This window comes from Rutidosis leptorrhynchoides, chromosome 1 (assembly GCF_046630445.1).
Source record: "Rutidosis leptorrhynchoides isolate AG116_Rl617_1_P2 chromosome 1, CSIRO_AGI_Rlap_v1, whole genome shotgun sequence".
Taxonomy (NCBI): Eukaryota; Viridiplantae; Streptophyta; class Magnoliopsida; order Asterales; family Asteraceae; genus Rutidosis; species Rutidosis leptorrhynchoides.
In genome coordinates, this window is record NC_092333.1 from 266,943,472 (window position 1) to 266,964,149 (window position 20,678).

General features: G+C 33.6%; 1 protein-coding gene across 1 annotated transcript; it reads right to left on the reverse strand.

Moving 5' to 3' along the window:
• Positions 1–2,176: 2,176 nt before the first annotated feature.
• LOC139869350 (uncharacterized) lies at positions 2,177–6,562 on the reverse strand. Its single transcript, XM_071857666.1, has 13 exons — positions 6,322–6,562; positions 5,602–6,207; positions 5,363–5,463; positions 5,174–5,288; positions 4,997–5,074; positions 4,786–4,878; positions 4,563–4,646; positions 4,168–4,266; positions 3,812–3,868; positions 3,153–3,183; positions 2,971–3,017; positions 2,694–2,752; positions 2,177–2,609 (listed from the first exon to the last, which is right to left on the reverse strand). Exons 1-13 carry the CDS (start codon positions 6,367–6,369, stop codon positions 2,390–2,392), a joined length of 1,638 nt encoding a protein of 545 aa, XP_071713767.1. The 5' UTR covers positions 6,370–6,562; the 3' UTR covers positions 2,177–2,389.
• Positions 6,563–20,678: the final 14,116 nt, after the last annotated feature.

Genomic DNA, 20,678 nt, shown 5'->3' on the forward strand with positions numbered 1-20,678 from the left:
AGATAATAGAAATATAAATGTTAGTAACATAAATGATAATTAGGCGACAGTGTTGGCCATATAAATGTTAGATAATTGAAATATAAATGTTAGTAACATAAATGATAATTAGACGACAGTGTCGACCATATATTATTCAGGTGGTATAACCGACCATATATCATTTAGGTGGCAGAGCCAACCATAATTAGTATTAAGATTATCGTGCTGATAACGTGTTATAATTCAGTAGGCTTATAACTACCTTTAGTGGTTTGATTCTTGATGTTATAATTCAGTAGGCTTATAACTACCTTTAGTGATTTGATTCTTGATTAAGAATACTAATAATGAAGTGTAAGAACAAAGATGATAATGGAGAGAAAGAAAGAAACACTTTGTAAGTGTGAGAAATGGTGCAACTTTAATGCTTGCATTCATGGCTATTTATAGCAAAAATATCACAAGTTTAGGTAATACAATAATATTACTTTTGTGTATCAATAATTGACTATCCATTTATATATATATATTTATATATTATAACAGGAAATAAATATTGATGATAAACTAATAAACTCACAATATTTTGGTTGACACTTTAAAGCATGTTTATTCTCAGGATTGAAAGAAATCTTCCGCTGTGCATTTGCTCATTTTAAAGATATTACTTGGAGTCATTCATGGCAATTCAAAAGACGTTGCATTCAAGTCGTTGAGTTCATTAAAGATTATGATTAAGCAAATGACATATTAGGTCATTTATAGTTGGATATTATGAAATGGTATGCATGTCTATCAACATTCGATGTAATGAAAGTTTGTCTTTTAAAAATGAATGCAATGTTTGTAAATATATCATATAGAGGTCAAATACCTCGCAATGTAATCATATGTTATTGTATTCGTCTTTATGGATTAGGACGAGTTGTCTCAATCGGCGCCCTCCAAATCTTACTCAATGGCGGCTTGTAGGGCGGGCCGTTGGAAATAGTCTTATAAAGTTAGAGAAGATTTTTATGCATTTTAACGACCACTGAAAAAATATTTGTATTATTATTGGTGTCGTTTCTATCTAATTTATATGATTTTGTTAATTTAAACTAACTAGTTTTCGAACCCTCGCTTCGCGTCGGGGGTTCGATTTTCAATGTATTTTATTGCGTTTTGTTTGTAAAATTATTTCGTGGCTAACGATGATGTCGTTGAAGCGCAACTCGAGTCGAACTAAAAGGTATAACTCGTGAAAGATTTAAATGTTATTTGTAATTAACAATATATGTGCATCTCCGTGTTTCGCTATGAAATTGTCGACTTTTAAAAATTTAACGCAAAATCAACGTGTATGAAAAGTACCCCAAATATTTAGCGTTTTTTAAAAAGCGTCCGTTTTGCGTATAGTTAGTGACATTGTGGTCCTAAAATTATTTTGAGTTTAACGACGGTGTCGGTAAAATTTAACTCGTTGCGAGCGAGAAGGTATGACCTATTTAATATTTAGGTGGAGTTTATTTAAGATTTTTTATAAAAATGGTTACTTGACACTTTGTGAAAAAAGTGTGGGGGGCTTATTGGTGTAATGAATTTTAGTTATAAAAAAAGAAGGTAAAAGAACGAAAATGCACCTAGTTACTATTTATAACTTTTTTCTAAATAAGATGCTAATTATTTTATTAAGTTTTCACAAATTCTAATATCTAGTGTAAAGAACTTTGACTCCTTATCAAAAGCGTGTAAAGAACTTTGAATCCATATCATAGCATACAAGTTCATTTATGCTATTATTATGATTGGTTAGAAATACTTTTAAGTCTACCCAATACCGTAAATGTAAATTTAGCTCTAGCTTTTTCTTTTTTATATAAAATAAAATTTGTTGTTAAAAAAAATAATGGAATGTTAATACTCATATCGTTCTTTAATATTCCCACTACCATTCATCATTGCTATCATCTTTTATATTCCTTACGGTACCAAGCGGCCCCTATATATGCTTTTTCTTTTGTTTTGACTAAAAGTTTAGATGAAACAGTAGCAAGTTGCTAACATCTTATTCCGTACATATATCAAATTTGTTTATTCGTTATATACATATGCTTTTTATCTAGTTTTGCATCTTACAGGACCAATATCGTTCTCACATAAAGATGGGTTGTAAGGTCAGGTTGGATTTTAGTTTATGTAATGAATAGTCTCCTTGAAATGTAAAACCGCAACTATTCATAGATCTTTCAACTTTTCGATAACATCTTTATCTTTATTTTTGATAAACAAACTCTTATAAAGACATATGCATAGGTGTGAAATATATATACATTCGACGTATACACAGTAGTATATAATAACATTAGAGTACATTCACAACAATGGTTGAGTGGAATTAGAGCTTATATATCGGATGTACTTGAGTCTATGCTGCTTCAGAAAGTTCTGGGTTCTGATCGACAGAAGTTGATGAATCTTCAGTAGTATCAGGTGGCTGAGATTCATGTTTAGCAGCAGCTTGCAACACCCTGTTCTGGATATTTACAGACGAAGGTGAAGTCGGCAATCCATTGCGATTCGTCTCCAACTTTGCAGCAGCCCACGAAATTGCTTGGCCTCCAAGTTTAACAGGTACAAGAAGTTGCCTTCAAATGATCAACATTTATATACATTAATTAATAAGTGTACATAACATATTGTAATGAATTGTATTCAAGATCTAGACTTACCTCACATCTCTGTTCAAATCTTTAGAATCCTCGTAAGAAGCAATCCGCTGATATATAGTCTGGTGTTGACCAAAATATAATGTTAAACAACTTTAAAAAAACAGTAACTTACAAAAACCACCTACCATTATTACCATGTACCAGCTATAAATTATACAGCACTATAATTTTATTGAGATAAAAATTTGAATTTTGAGCACAGATAATATCTCTGTGAACTTCAACAAATTAAAAGAGCAAAAATGGATGGTGATGAACAGTGGTGTAGACGTAGTACCTGACCAATACCGATAATAGCAATGACTTGCAGTGTCGTCTCCCACTCTGGTAAAAAAAAAGCAAAGACATTATGATGCAAGTATTGAAACGCAAGGGGATAAGAATCAGCAGGTATATCGTACACGGGATGAAAGAGTTGCAAGGTTGTTCAATGAAAGCAGAATTTAGAAAGATACCAACCTGATAAAGCATATGCAGCTGCCAGAAAACCCTGTGGACAAAGCAATGATACAAATTAGATCAAAAGTGCAATGCTATGTATAAAGATGGCAAAATGGGCATATCAGGCAGGTTCAGTTATGCACAAAATGGACATGCCAGATAGGTTCCTTATGCAACAAAATGGGTGAGTTGCTTTGTCTTGACCTGCCAACACTTATTTGCCCATTTCTTGGATTTAAGTTTTAAATGTGATCAAAAGTGATAATTGAGAGGTTTGAAGCATTTGGATACACATTCGATGAGTTTTGACCAATTTAGCTTTTCGGACCCGTCTAACATGTTCCAAACTTTACCCAAGTTTTCAACTTAAAGTCTTAAACTACTATGAGATATGACCTGAATCCACAACTTTCCGGTAAATGAGTTGAAATTGCCACATGATATCAAAAGTGCCAAACTATAGATATTTTGTCTTCAAGTGCCTTAAATTATTATAAAAGAATAAGAGACGGCTCATGTCACTTGATATTACAAAAATTGTCATATTCAACTCCACACATGATGCGTTTTGAGTCCAACAGTATGATAAAAGGTCAATGATATTGTACTATAAAAGCAAGTGGAGCCTGTGGATATATCAAGATAAATACAACATTCAAATTTTTAAACAGCCTTACCACGCCATACCCAGTAACCTGCAGGGGAGTGATTCCCTCTAAAATAGCTTCAGCTTCCTGTCATCAAACAAACTTGGATTAAACATGATACCCATAATACATTCAAGCCTTCAACCTTGCAAAATATGTTTCATGAAGTTCAGACACACTAAAGTTTTTCTTGTTATGGCTTAATAAAAAAGTGATAATAGCCGATCTGGATTGGTTGGATCTGATAAGCACAAATAGATTGTCTAAAGTAAACTTACTAAATGGTTCAATTAGAAAATTAAGGGTATCATTGATATATGAAGAAACCAACATAAGGTGTGAATGTTGAATAGAAGCACCAAAATAAATAAAAATGAAAAATATACCTCATTGAGTATCGTAAGTGTTGTCTCGGGTTTTAGCTCTTTAACACGCAAACCCTCTTGAACCCAGGAACGAAAACCACCTTGGAGTAAGTATGGTCTCTGCCATTTCAATAGTGAACCTTTTAGTATATAAATAATAGTACTTCAGATTTATTAACTCGGTTAGTTTATCAACAGTTGAATGCCATGGGTATTACAGGTTTACAGTGACGTGCGGATATTGTGACCCATGCTAACATAAAAGTTGACATAAGAGATAACTATACGATCAGAAACCAGAGGGTATTACAACTTTGTTAGCACAAACCTATCCCAGTTTCATTGACATTATATTTCGGTGGAGTGTTCCAATTGTATTTAAAAATCAAAACTATGACTATATGAGAGATACTTGCCTTAATGCCAACTTTTCTCAGTGATCTTGCAATTCCCTTAGATCGTGCACCATCAGCATCCATTACTATTACCTTGGACCCATCCTATATAGGTAAAGTAAAAAAGTTATTCTTGTGCATCCAAAAATACTAATAAAAAATTATCCAAAAATTCTGACATTTCAAAAGATATAAAAAGATGAAAGTAGAAATAGACAAGTGAAAGGCATGTAGTGTATCATACTTGAACAACTTTTAAGTTTCGAATGACAGCAGCAACCAAAGCATCATCAAGATCTTTTCCAGTCTTGAGTAACTTTTTAACGTTCGCCTCAACCTGAAGTTCCATACTATCAACATCTTAAACATAATTTGACTAAACGACAACGCATCTTCATATTATTAATTGCACCAAAATGTAACAACATCCTTAGTGGATATAGTAATCAACTAACCTCAGGAACAGACACACTAGCATATCGAAACCGAGCTGTCCTTCGGAGATCAGGAACACCGTCTCTTTCTCTGTAATCCTTTACAAATCACAACATAACATTTGAGCCAAAATTGAAGATTAATGATGATAACTGTGAATAAAGAAAGAAAGGCTAGAAAAATTTACAGTCTCTTGCCTCAGGCCGGACATCGATTAACGCAACACGTTCCTTCCCGTTCAGTAGTTCAAAAGCAAGCTTTGGGGACACATCTCCAGCGTATCCAGCGTACGTCAATATCCAGTACGAAATCCTGTATGAATCTGAGGTTCAATCAGAGTATCACTAGATTTATTGTTTTCTAGAAAATGAATGCGACATACATACCATAATGTGGTTGATGTTCCAAGCAGAAGTACAAAAGGAATGATCGGGTCGCTAGGATCAAGGCCAATATTTGTCTCAAATCCTTCTAAGACAATATAAACCTGTTTACCATAATACGAACTCAACCTCAATATTGCTATTAATAACGAATAAAACGGTAGTAAAATAGATGGATAATAACTAATTAATATTCAGCATAAAATCAGTTACAATCATATAGCCTTAGTTATAGACATTACCTGCTGAAAAGCCGTCCCAACAGGCCTCAAGAAATTATCTTCCGAAGAATTTAGTACGTTTTGGAGCTCCACGGGGAGGTTATCCTTGACTGACGCATACGCATAGACCGTGAACGCAGCTCCTTGCGTCAGAAACCCCTCAACAGTTACGATGACACGTCTCAGCCCATCAACAACTGACACGTTATTCGATAATCCCGAAAATGCACTAGTTAAAGACATCTTGACATTATCAAGAGAAGCATCAACTGTATCATTAACACCCTTTGATGCAAATTTTAAAGATGAAGTGATTGTGTTGAGTGTATTAGTAATAGCAGTGTCTGTATTACACACTAGAGCACTTAGGGTTTCATTGATTCCAGTAAAAAGTTGTGCAGATACATCTTGTGGATTTAGGGATTCAGATACTGGAAAATTGGTTGCAATAAAAGGAGTTGGTGATGAAGGTTGAATAAATTGATGTTTTAACACATCTGTTTCAACAAAATTAGACCTAAAATAGGTCTTTAAGGTAAGTCCAAGCTTATTTGAAATAGAATCATTGTTTTCCATGATGCATTTAACTGTGAATGCCTTATGGGACCTTCCTCCATATAAACAAACCTGCAAAAGTTTGATTTGTAATAATGTTTATTTATTAATAAATAAATAAACCGATAAGATTAAGTAGTAAAATTAGTATGACGATGTAAAAAGGAACAAGATGTATGTGAATACCTGTGCATTTGAATAACAATTAGCAATGGTTGAACAAACGGGCAGCATTGCTACAGGAAATTTCACTTAATCGCCAAGCTAAATTCAATTTAATTTAACTAAATTCAATTTCAATTCAATTGAATAGGAACATAAGATTAACTGAAGGAAATTATGTGTGTAGATGGGAATGAGAGGTGAGGTTGTACGCGATCGAGTTGGATTCTTCTGTGGGTCTTTCAAGCCGTTGGCTTCTCATCCTACTTTTTATTTTATTTTTTTTATTTTACTATGTTAATCTTGATTTTATATATATTTTTGTCTCTTTTTATTAAACTAGTTGTAGAGCTCTCACTTCGTGTCGGGACTTCATTTTGAATGTGAGTTAAAAAAAAGTCTTAGATCTATTTTGTAAAAAACATTTTTTTTCGACAGGCAACTTTCATAAAATGAACAACCCTTCAATGATATCAAAAGATGTCGCAAAACATTCTTTTTTACAAAATAGATCAATAACTTAAAAAAAAAAAAGGTAGTTGATTTTTTTGTAAAAAAGAATTGATTTTCGACATCTTTTGGTAACATTGAAGGGTTGGTTCTTTTACGAAAGTTGAGAGGACCCGTCCTAATCCATCTGGACGAATACATTACATTTGGTTACATCGCGAGGTACTTGACCTCTATATGATACATTTCACAAACATTGCATTCGTTTTTAAAAGACAAACTTTCATTTCATCGAAAGTTGACGGCATGCATACCATTTCATAATATATCCAACTATAATTGACTTAATAATAATCTTGATGAACTCGACGACTCGAATGCAACGTCTTTTGAAATATGTCATGAATGACTCCAAGTAATATCTCTAATATGAGCAAATGCACATCGGAAGATTTCTTTCATACCTGAGAATAAACATGCTTTAAAGTGTCAACCAAAAGGTTGGTGAGTTCATTAGTTTTTCATAATCAATCATTTCCATAATTTTAACAGACCACAAGATTTCATATTTCAATTTATCATAAACATAATCTCATATCAGGCATTTCGCAAACTGCATAGAGATAAAAATCATTCATATGGTGAACGTTTGATAACCGAACTAACAGGATGCATATAGAATATCTCCATCATTCCGGGACTCTCATCGGATATGATAATCGAAGTACTAAAGCATTCGTAACCCGAATGGGACGTGTCAAGGTCCATAGATCTATCTTTAGGATTCGCGTCAATTAGGGGTCATTTCCCTAATTCTTAGGCTACCAAGCTAAAAAGAGGCATATTCGATTCGATAATCCAACCATAGAATGTAGTTACAATTACTTGTGTTTATTTCGTAAAACATTTATAAAAGCAGCGCATGTATTCTCAGTCCCAAAAATATATATTGCAAAAGCATTTAAAAATGGAGCAAATGAAACTCACCATACGATATTTTGTAGTAAAAATATGCATACGACAGAACTGAACCATGTAGGGTTGGCCTCGGATTCACGAACATATATCATTTGTATATTTATTAATATACGTAATTGTAATCGAATAAATATATATATAAATTTATTAGTTATATTGAAGAGACCCGTCCTAAACCGTCTGGAAGAAGTCCATATCGATTATCAACGATTCACAACAATTGATTACATCGCGAGGTACTTGACCTCTATATGATAGCATTCGTTTTTGAATAGACAAACTTTCAATACATCGAAAGTTGACGGCATGCATACCATTTCATAATATATCTAACTATAATTGACTTAATAAAAATCTTGATGAACTCAAGGACTCGAATGCAACGTCTTTTGAAATATGTCATGAATGACTCCAAGTAATGTCTCTAAAATGAGCAAATGCACAGCGGGAGATTTCTTTCGTACCTGAGAATAAACATGCTTTCAAGTGTCAATCAAAAGGTTGGTGAGTTCATTAGTTTAACATAAATAATCATTTCCATCATTTTAATAGACCACAAGATTTTCATTTCCAGTTCTCATAAATATACGTCCCATGCATAGAGACAAAAATAATCATTCATATGGTGAACACCTGGTAACCGATATTCACAAGATGCATATAAGAATATCCCCATCATTCCGGGATCCTCCTTCGGACATGATATAAATTTCGAAGTACTAAAGCATCTGGTACTTTGGATGGGGCTTGTTGGGCCTGATAGATCTATCTTTAGAGTTCGCGTCAATTAGGGTGTCTGTTCCCTAATTCTTAGATTACCAGACTAAAAAGGGGCATATTCGGTTTAATAATTCAACCATAGAATGTAGTTTTAAGTACTTGTGTCTATATCGTCAAACATTTATAAAACAGCGCATGTATTCTCAGTTCCAAAAATATATATTGCAAAAGCATTTAAAAAGAGAGCAAATGAAACTCACACATATAATTATTGTAAATCAGTTAATAAAACATTTGCATGTATTCTCAGTCCCAAAAATATAAATTGCAAAAGCATTTAAAAAGGGAGTAATGAAACTCACACATATAATTATTGTAAATCAGTTAATAAAACATTTGCATGTATTCTCAGTCCCAAAAATATAAATTGCAAAAGCATTTAAAAAGGGAGTAATGAAACTCACAATACTGTATTTTGTAGTAAAAATACATATGACGTCATTGAACTAGTGTAGGGTTGACCTCGGATTCACGAACCTATATCATTTGAATATATATTAATACACATATTTGAAATCGAACAATTGTATATATATATATATATATATATATATATATATATATATATATATATATATATATATATATATATATATATATATGAATTTATTAGTTATATCATATTTATTTAAATAATATGTATATGTCTTCATATTTTCATTTTGTATATAAAAACATAAATTTTATTATGTTGTGTATTAAATATATATATATATATATATATATATATATATATATATATATATATATATATATATATATATATATATATATCATTTGTTTGAAAAATAGTAATTTTAATAATAATATTAAATATGGTAAAATTATAATAATTATAATGCTTAAGTTTTCTAATAAAGGTAATAATGTTAATATTTCTATTAGTGATAATACTAATAATGATATTAATGATAATAACTATAAAAGTATTAATTTTACTGTTAATGATAGTTATGTTAATGATTTTTGTAGTTACATAATAGTAATATTTATGATAATACTTATAATCATATTAGTGGTAATATTAATAATAATCTTAATATTAATATTAATGATGATAATACTAATAATGATAATCATTCTTATAATAATGTTAATATAAGTAATAATACCTATGTTTATTAAAATTGATAATAATACTAATAATAACTTGTTTTATTTTCATAATAACACTAATCATAATAATCATAATCATAATAATAATAATACTCATATCAATATTAATAATAATAATTAATATTAATAATACTAATGTTACTCAATGATATTATTTAGTAAAAAAAAATATGATAACATTAATCATATTATTTATTTTAACATAACTACAACAAAGATTAATAATAATAATCAATAACAATAACAATAATAATAATAATAATAATAATAATAATAATAATAATAATAATAATAATAATAATAATAATAATAATAATAATAATAATAATAATAATAATAATAATAATAATAATCGAAATGGAAATAAAAATATATATACCCTTTTAAATCTTCCTCTAAAAAGAAAAGCCCAAGACGGGACTCGAACCCGCGACCTCACGTTCACCCGCTCATAACCCCGACCGTTACTCCATTTCTGTTTTATCTACTATAACTTATAATTATATAATTATAATCCGTATTTTTTTTATCTTCTGTGTTTTCTTCTTCTTCAACACCGTGGACATCAAATCGATCCAGGGAATTAAACTCAATCAACTAAACATTTTATGGGTTTTTAGGATTTTTAAACTACACAGAAATACTAAGTAACTGATTAAATCAAAATAAAACAGGAATGAAATTCGCTGAACAGAATGAAGAACACGTTTACAAAACTCAAAATCAAATTCAACATTGAAGACTGTTTTAGCCAAAATTTATAACATGAACTAGGTTAGAAATCATCCCTGGAAACTTTTCAAATCCTCAATTTAATTGGAGACTTCAAATTGGGTTCGAATTTTACCAAGAACGAAACCTTTGACTTTTAAATTTAAATCTTTGACTTCAAAATTTGAATTCGATAGATAAAATTGATCTTTGAAACTTTCCAGATAGTTTAAGCATATGATTTCCAACAATCTTGCATTTCTACTTTTTGGAATTTGTTAAAAAATTGAACCGTTTAAAAAAATACACTAAGAACAGAACAGACTTGTGTTCTTCATGATTTTATTTTCAAATTAAATAAAATTAAAAGCTGTAAAAAAGGTTTTTGTAATTTCTTTGATAATGTGAGTCGACTAGTATCGTTTACACTGGAATTGATAAAGTTTTTAAAGCAATTAGAGGTTGTCATGGATTATTTAGCAGAAGTTAAATAAATAAAAAGAAATAAATCTGAAAAAGACCCCTAACTGAATCAGATAAGTTTAAGAAACTTGAAAATCGATTTGTACGAGTTTTTGGATCCTGTATGTGATCTGAAGTAGACTTATAACAACTTACAGATGAAAACAAAATCAGATAAAGGATGCTGACGATTTAACAGTTTATATAATTGATTTATTGATTTATATATATCTATAAAATTAATAATCTATAAAAAATATTACATTAGTAGTAATAGGCTGTAATATCTTTAAGTAAAATATCAATATTGTTTCTCTAATATTTCTGTATTTATTTCCATATTTATATATCCCTTATATTTATAAAATGTATATATATTTTTTTATAGATTATAATTTATCTTATTACTAAATAAAATTATAATAATGATAATAATACAAATCTTTAATAATATAAAAGCAATAATAACATTGTAAATGATAATGATAATAATTACTATTAAATGTATCACAATAATATTATAAATAACAATAATGCTAATAATACTAATATTATTAACAATTATAATATTAATAGTAATGAAGGTAGTAGTAGTACTATTGATCATAACATTTATACTTTTAAACTTGTAATTACACTTAATATATTCCTATTATGATTTATTAATTATGTAATCATATAATAACATTTAATATTTATACAATTATTAATATACATATAATAATAACTAGGTATATATATTAATGTATATTTAAATTACTATATATAATTATGTTTTTACATTTTCAGATTCATTACCTAGATAGGTGTATTAATTATATACACTTAATACTTTGTTAATTGTTGACAATTTATGTTCGAAACAAGTTTTAATTATTTTACTTTATCTTTTTATTTACACGTAATTGTTCGTGAATCGTTGGGCATGGTCAAAGGGTAACTGATTACATGAATATAGATTTCAAAACTTTCGAGACTCAACATTACAAATTTTGCTTATCGTGTCGGAAACATATAAAGATCAAGTTTAAATTTGGTCGAAAATTCCCGGGTCGTCACAGTACCTACCCGTTAAATAAATTTTGTCCCGAAATTTGAGTGAAGTGGTCATGGCTAACAATAAGAATGTTTTCATGACCAATATGAGTTGATAATTAGAGGTTTATCATCATTGAATAATAATGATAAATAATTCGATTATACTAAGAATACGAATGAAGCTATCACCAAAGAGTGAAATAGGAAAGTAAAGATTCATCTTAACTTTTGACAGAACCAGGGTTGAAAATAAGATGCGTCTTAACTTTTGACGTAGTCTGGTTTGACTTCCGAAATTCAAGGGATTCAAAAGAAAATCTTGTAAATCTATAAGATCCGATTCTTCGAGATTTAAGGTGTAGCGACCCCGACAAATCGTCAAGTGACGGCGTCGTCTACGTAGGTCCCATTGCATGGTCATAAGTCTTTAAGACAAAGTTTGACCAAAATATGTCGCCTTCATTTCAAAATAAAGATTGTTCCCAAAGTTTACAAGAATTGTTCAACCAAAAGTTAAGTTACAAGGTTATAAGTACAAAGGAAATCTAGGCGACACGGTTTAAAGTAAAGTCATAAGACGCTCCATGAAAAGCATGTATACTCGACATCCAAAGCAAGTATCAAATAATGAGCGGAAGCATGTTTCACATATCGTGTAAGACCTGAGAAAAACATAGAAATCTGTCAACGAAAACGTTGGTGAAATCATAGGTTTAAGTAAGTATGTGAGTAAAAGTAAAGTAAGTCGAACCACAAGATTTGTAAAGTTGAAATAATAGTAATACATTCTAAAGTTAATATTCACGAGCACCCAATTATCAAAGCTTAACATTCCGTCCGTTGAATACCCCATAAATTAGTGCTAGAACAACACTGTTTCCCGAAAATATATTTCATCCGTAGACGGTAGCGAACCGTCAAAGATGAGGGTTGTCAACCCATATGGCCATATAACATAAGTTCTCGCTTACACCATCTGATGTAACTAATGATAATCGGATTGAGGATTTTCGTTCTAAACTCGTATGTAGAATGTTTGTTTTCCCGTTCTTGTGTTCACTTAGTTCAAAAGAATCGTTTATGTTTTCTCATCCCAAAAGTAAGTTTAAAAGAGTAAAAGTGGGACTATGATCTCACCTTGTATGCACGAACCACAAAGTACTTCGACAAGTAAACGTGCAAGAAACAATGCTAGTCTTGACCTAAACAAATAGGTTGTATCAATAACGATAGTCACGAAGGGTCAAAGATGTTCAATTAGTCCTATGGCTCGTTACGACTCGATTAATATAGCACGTGGATCAATTTGTCAAGTTTCATGCACGACACAAGTAGTTAAGCATGTTAGAACGATTGTATAATCGTTTGGTTAAGTTTGACTAAAAGTCAAACTTGGTCAAAGTCAAAGTCAACGGGGTCGGGTCGGGTGTCCGACAATTTTCTCATGATGAGAAGTCATATACGAGCATAATAGTCAAGTTTCATGGTAAACGGGGTTATAGTAAAGCGGGAAACATTTTTGTGACATGAAAAACAAAGACAAATGAGCTGGGCAGTATGCGCGGCGCGCTATGGGTTGCGCGGCGCGCACCCAAGTGTAAATCCTGGTCAGAACTTAACCACGAAGGCAAACATCTGGGATTTCTAATTCTGCGTGGCGCGCGGGTATATGCGCGGCGCGCAATACCTGGGAAACATGCAGTTTGCAGAAAAATGGTCCAAGTCACGAACCAAAATACAATTTAACACATCTCATGCACCGAAAACACTTAAAACGCATATCATATATCATTAGAAAGGTAATTTGACAAGGAGAATAACTAAACGCATTTACTCAATCAAAACCAAACAAACTCATATCAAAATCACCATTAATGCTCATCATTTATTACTCCAAGTTCATAAATGCCATATTATGATTCGGGAAATTAATGCACATGTGTAATACGCCGTTTTGAAGATAATCAAGCATACAATACAACTAAACGCAAACAAAACAACATGGCAATCATTCAATGCATCTAAGATTCATTTCAAGTTCATCAAACCCTAAACTAAATTCACCAAATTTCATAATCAAGTTTAGGAGGTTTCCTTAATCAAACTTTACATCAAAATAAAGCTAGTAACACTAGGAGCATAATTAAAACATGAAGTCTTAGCATCTAACAACATATAAACACTCAAATCTCAAGGTTAAGCATGTTATCTTTCAATATGAACTAGTTACATCAAAATAACAAGAACAAGCATACAAATCACATAATCATACTAGACTTGAGCCATAGACACTAATCAACAACCTTTTAACTCAAAAATCTCAAGAACACATAAAATTAGTGATTTTAGAAAGTTACCCAAAATTGATGAAATCGGTATGGAATCGAAGAGGATGTTGCAAGGATTCCAAATATGTATTTTGTTTGAATTGAAGCTTGCTAGAAATTAAATGGATGATGATTCCTTGATGTGGTGAATTGAAAGAAAATGTGAAAGTAGGAGAAGAAAAGAGAAAAGAAAATGAGAAAATGATGAGTGGATGAGGTTGAAGGTTTGACTAGTTGACCTAGTCAAATCTTTGGCCTCTTGGCAAAACTAGTCCCTCAACTTTGAATCGGGTGCGTTAAATTACCTACACAAGATATTTTGAAACGCGTATTAACGGGAGATGTTATAAACATATAACAGAGTTTGAAATAGTATAAAGGAAAAATAAACGGAAAAAGGCGGGATGTTACATTACCTACACCTTAAAAGAAATTTCGTCCCGAAATTTAGTTGGAAGTAATAGTCGATGTCTCTTACTCGAGACCTAGTGTAGTAACTCTACGAATGATTGAAGGTACTTTCTTGGACATTCCACGAATCCGGATAGTCGGGGTGTTACGTTGTATTAGGGCTTGGTTTTACGATCCACAAGTTCAGCCGGTTTTTCCTATGAGGAGGAGTTTGTCATCAATAGTTGGTGCATCTAGAAGGATTGCACGTTCCTGTTCCGCAGGACACGTTTCTAAATTTGTTACACGAAATGTAGGGTAAACGAAAACTTAATTGAGTCGGAAGTTCTAAACGGTAGGAAGCGGTTCCAATACGCCCCAAGGTTTCAAAAGGTTCGATATTGCGGATATAGCCTTTCTCGATTTCCCAAAATGGATTACACCTTTCCAAGGTGCGGTTTCTCAATATTATGCGGTTACACACTGGGATTTGTGAGGTTTTCATCTAAGTTTGGTATGACTCTTTTGGGCGACTACGGGTCGTCTCGAGCCCTTCTCGGACTTGGATTATCTCAATTGTTGTTTCTTGGATGAGTTAAGATTCGGTGTTTTGTTTGCCACATGCTTTGGTCCAACGAATAGGGGTATGACATTAGCGGTCATATAGGGTTTCGGAAAGTGCGTGTGAACACACGAGTGGTAATTACTGTTGTAAGAGGGATCTACTAAAAGCGACCATGCAAGTTTGAAACATGTCTTTCGAAGACGTAAATCGTTCGTTAGGACTATTCACCCTCGTGGCGAATACTAATGTAATATGAGGAATTTCTCTATCCATGGAGAAATGTTACAAGGAGTTTCTTTAAACGGAAATGCGAGCGATAAAGATAGGAGTGAAATGAGGACTTAGAATAGGATGAGCTTGCATTTCGAGGTTGCCATAACGTGCCTCTAGTTGTCAAAAGTTGAAGTCTGAAAGAGAAACGAGATAGTACACGTAGTTGTATAGTTCGGGGTTGAATAATAGTTGGCCGATTATCAGAAACACAAGGGCGTTAAGTCAAAGAAGAGTGAAGTATCGTTGGATTGTGTGTTATCTTAATTTCCAGTAATATCAGATGGTAACGGTGAAATAACAGAGGTATGTAGTGTGGTACGTGATGACGAGAATATTGATCGGATCCACAATTTAGTATTCGAATTCTTCGTGCAAAATAATGAATTTTAGTTACGTTGATTTTGAGTCGAGAGAGTATGCCTTTCGGCGTTCAAGTAGAAATATTTCCATATTTGAGTTCCACCTGGTGCTATACGAATTAAGCTAGCAAGGTTGGTGTGAATAATCACGTTCAAGATTCGGGCACGTAGAGGTTTAGATTTCTACCTTAATGAGTTATCGAGGGTAAAGAACGAGCATCACGAGAAAAAGTCGAAAATGAATCTGCGGTAAGTCTGAGTCATGAGAGTTTCCTGATTACATGTGGCTTGATTTGGAGATTGATTGTAATGCCTCGACCATTAACATCATGGTCTAGAAAATTGGACTTCGTTCCACAAAAATTCCCACTCGGAGAATTTGGTATAGAGTTGCTCTTTTCTCAAAAGTTCGAGCGTAAGATGGTGATGTTGCGCGTTTTCTTCTTTGCTTGAATAGGTTAAGATTTGTCTATAAATACGATAACGGATTCGTCTATGAAAATTTGCATACGCGGTTTAGGAGGTTCATGAATACGGGCAGAGTCCTAAATAAATCGAATGGTACTAAGAGAGATTTACAACTAACGTTGCGAGTTTGGAAAAATGGCTTAGGATACATCGTCTCCCTTAACCCCCAATTGATGATAACCGGAACGGAGGTCGTTTTGGAATACACACGGGATTCATGCAAGTAATCATGAGGTAATGGATACGAGGAAGAGGGTATCGGTTTCCAACCGAAAATTACTCAGTTCACAATAATCTATACAAGATGATGGGGAAACATTTTCTTTTTAACGAATAGGTTCCGAGCTCCCTAGTTCTATAGGTGTCAAGTCAAAAGTCTTAACGTATATCCTCCAATAAAATTTATAGGCACACAATATTTTCCGTTGGTCACTTAAATTGCCTAAGTAGTGTCTAGGGGAAAAAGGTGAAGTGCAAAGAGTATGAGTCAGAGCCTTGTTTATAAAACGTCTAACGGTAACCGAATCGAATAAACATGAAACGTGAGAATTTCGAGAAGAAACATACCCGTGACTAGTCCATCGTCGTCTCGGGCATCCTAGGCGTTGATGTTGAAAGTTTAACGGCGTGCGTTGGGGTTGATTTTCTTATTTGGGCATTCATTCCTAAAATGACCCGTTTGGCCACATGCGTAGCAAGTGACCGACTTTCGTGGGTTGGGTCCCTTTTGAGTGACGGGGGTGGCACTTCCACAATGTTTGGCGATGTGACCACTTCCTTGGCGCCGGTGGCGGAACCTGCCACATCCTTCAAAGTGATGCTTGTGGCATTCGTTACAAAAAGGTAGTTTTCCGGCATACCCTTTCTTGTCGCCGGGGAAAAAGGGCTCTTTGGTGAAGTTGTTATTGTTGCGGTTGCTTGATTGGGAGGCTTCCCATGTTCTTTTGTTGTTACTCGGGTGGTTCTCGACCATTGGTGCCGGTGCTTCCATTTCCTTCGCCGTTTCTAAAGTTTGGCGGGCTGTTGTTAAAGCCTCTTGTAGGTTAGTGGGTCGAGATGTCATTACCCTGTGTTGAATGCTCTTAGGGAGGCCATCCATGTAAAGTTCGACTCTTAGGGATTCGGGAGTCATGAGATTTGGACACATTGTGACTAGTTCGGTAAACCGTTGATTATAAGCTTCGAGGTCATTCCCGGCCGTTTTTAAATTCCTTAGACCCTGCTCGAGCCTTCGAGTCTCGTCGCGCAGAAAATATTCGGTGATCATTCTTTCTCTTAATTCGGTCCAAGAGAGTGAGTGGGCTTCATCGATACCCACCGATTGTACGTACTTGTTCCACCACGAAAGAGCAATGCCGGTGAAAGTGAGGGTGGAAAACTTGACCTTATCTTGGTCTCGACAACCGCTTGTGTTAAAAACGGTCTCCATTTGTTCAAACCATCGGGTGAGAACAACCGGTCCTCCGGTTCCATCGAAAGTGGGAGGGTTGTACTTCATGAAGTTCTTGTAGGAGCAACCTTCGCTTGAATTACCGGCTCCACGATTGGTGTTGTTGGAAAAGTGATCGGCCACGGCCGTACCCACGGCGGTGGTTATCATTCGTTGAAGAGCTTGTTCTAGAGTTTCGAGAGGGGTATTGTGTTGATCTTGGGGAGCCATTGTTCCTTCATGACACAAGAATATCGTTGATTAGTATTCTTAACAATACTAACCATGATATGGAATAAGGATAGAGAGAAAAAAAATTTTCCTTGACTCGCCTTAAATTCTTTATGTCATAATGTCGGAACGTCCATGTGAATCACCGTAATATAATCCCGGAAATTATATTACCCTGATTCTCATGTGCATTTAACATTACTTCATAAAGTCAAGGTGGCGCGTCAACAAAATTTATCAACGTAAGATCAAGATCGAATACGAGTTAGATATGATAGAAGAGTTCGAGTATAAATGCACAAATAGTCAAGTAATTCCTACTTCAGTCTATATGCCGGTTGTAGTCTAGATTCACCTATGTACCCTATGACTCGGGGTGGACACAAATGAACTCTAAATCCCTACAACCAAAGCTCTGATACCACTTGTAGCGACCCCGACAAATCGTCAAGTGACGGCGTCGTCTACGTAGGTCCCATTGCATGGTCATAAGTCTTTAAGACAAAGTTTGACCAAAATATGTCGCCTTCATTTCAAAATAAAGATTGTTCCCAAAGTTTACAAGAATTGTTCAACCAAAAGTTAAGTTACAAGGTTATAAGTACAAAGGAAATCTAGGCGACACGGTTTAAAGTAAAGTCATAAGACGCTCCATGAAAAGCATGTATACTCGACATCCAAAGCAAGTATCAAATAATGAGCGGAAGCATGTTTCACATATCGTGTAAGACCTGAGAAAAACATAGAAATCTGTCAACGAAAACGTTGGTGAAATCATAGGTTTAAGTAAGTATGTGAGTAAAAGTAAAGTAAGCCGAACCACAAGATTTGTAAAGTTGAAATAATAGTAATACATTCTAAAGTTAATATTCACGAGCACCCAATTATCAAAGCTTAACATTCCGTCCGTTGAATACCCCATAAATTAGTGCTAGAACAACACTGTTTCCCGAAAATATATTTCATCCGTAGACGGTAGCGAACCGTCAAAGATGAGGGTTGTCAACCCATATGGCCATATAACATAAGTTCTCGCTTACACCATCTGATGTAACTAATGATAATCGGATTGAGGATTTTCGTTCTAAACTCGTATGTAGAATGTTTGTTTTCCCGTTCTTGTGTTCACTTAGTTCAAAAGAATCGTTTATGTTTTCTCATCCCAAAAGTAAGTTTAAAAGAGTAAAAGTGGGACTATGATCTCACCTTGTATGCACGAACCACAAAGTACTTCGACAAGTAAACGTGCAAGAAACAATGCTAGTCTTGACCTAAACAAATAGGTTGTATCAATAACGATAGTCACGAAGGGTCAAAGATGTTCAATTAGTCCTATGGCTCGTTACGACTCGATTAATATAGCACGTGGATCAATTTGTCAAGTTTCATGCACGACACAAGTAGTTAAGCATGTTAGAACGATTGTATAATCGTTTGGTTAAGTTTGACTAAAAGTCAAACTTGGTCAAAGTCAAAGTCAACGGGGTCGGGTCGGGTGTCCGACAATTTTCTCATGATGAGAAGTCATATACGAGCATAATAGTCAAGTTTCATGGTAAACAGGGTTATAGTAAAGCGGGAAACATTTTTGTGACATGAAAAACAAAGACAAATGAGCTGGGCAGTATGCGCGGCGCGCTATGGGTTGCGCGGCGCGCACCCAAGTGTAAATCCTGGTCAGAACTTAACCACGAAGGCAAACATCTGGGATTTCTAATTCTGCGCGGTGCGCGGGTATATGCGCGGCGCGCAATACCTGGGAAACATGCAGTTTGCAGAAAAATGGTCCAAGTCACGAACCAAAATACAATTTAACACATCTCATGCACCGAAAACACTTAAAAAACATATCATATATCATTAGAAAGGTAATTTGACAAGGAGAATAACTAAACGCATTTACTCAATCAAAACTAAACAAAGTCATATCAAAATCACCATTAATGCTCATCATTTATTACTCCAAGTTCATAAATGCCATATTATGATTCGGGAAATTAATGCACATGTGTAATACGCCGTTTTGAAGATAATCAAGCATACAATACAACTAAACGCAAACAAAACAACATGGCAATCATTCAATGCATCTAAGATTCATTTCAAGTTCATCAAACCCTAAACTAAATTCACCAAATTTCATAATCAAGTTTAGGAGGTTTCCTTAATCAAACTTTACATCAAAATAAAGCTAGTAACACTAGGAGCATAATTAAAACATGAAGTCTTAGCATCTAACAACATATAAACACTCAAATCTCAAGGTTAAGCATGTTATCTTTCAATATGAACTAGTTACATCAAAATAACAAGAACAAGCATACAAATCACATAATCATACTAGACTTGAGCCATAGACACTAATCAACAACCTTTTAACTCAAAAATCTCAAGAACACATAAAATTAGTGATTTTAGAAAGTTACCCAAAATTGATGAAATCGGTATGGAATCGAAGAGGATGTTGCAAGGATTCCAAATATGTATTTTGTTTGAATTGAAGCTTGCTAGAAATTAAATGGATGATGATTCCTTGATGTGGTGAATTGAAAGAAAATGTGAAAGTAGGAGAAGAAAAGAGAAAAGAAAATGAGAAAATGATGAGTGGATGAGGTTGAAGGTTTGACTAGTTGACCTAGTCAAATCTTTGGCCTCTTGGCAAAACTAGTCCCTCAACTTTGAATCGGGTGCGTTAAATTACCTACACAAGATATTTTGAAACGCGTATTAACGGGAGATGTTATAAACATATAACGGAGTTTGAAATAGTATAAAGGAAAAATAAACGGAAAAAGGCGGGATGT

What these genes read in the sequence shown, in the direction of transcription:
- LOC139869350 (XM_071857666.1), bottom strand. Translation starts at nt 6,369, where the DNA reads ATGCTGCCCGTTTGTTCAACCATTGCTAATTGTTATTCAAATGCACAG. An exon ending in CACTTACGATACTCAATGAG is followed by an intron (nt 3,869 to 4,167) that starts GTATATTTTTCA and finishes GTTTGATGACAG; the next exon opens with GAAGCTGAAGCTATTTTAGA. An exon ending in AGCTGCATATGCTTTATCAG is followed by an intron (nt 3,018 to 3,152) that starts GTTGGTATCTTT and finishes TTTTTTTACCAG; the next exon opens with AGTGGGAGACGACACTGCAA.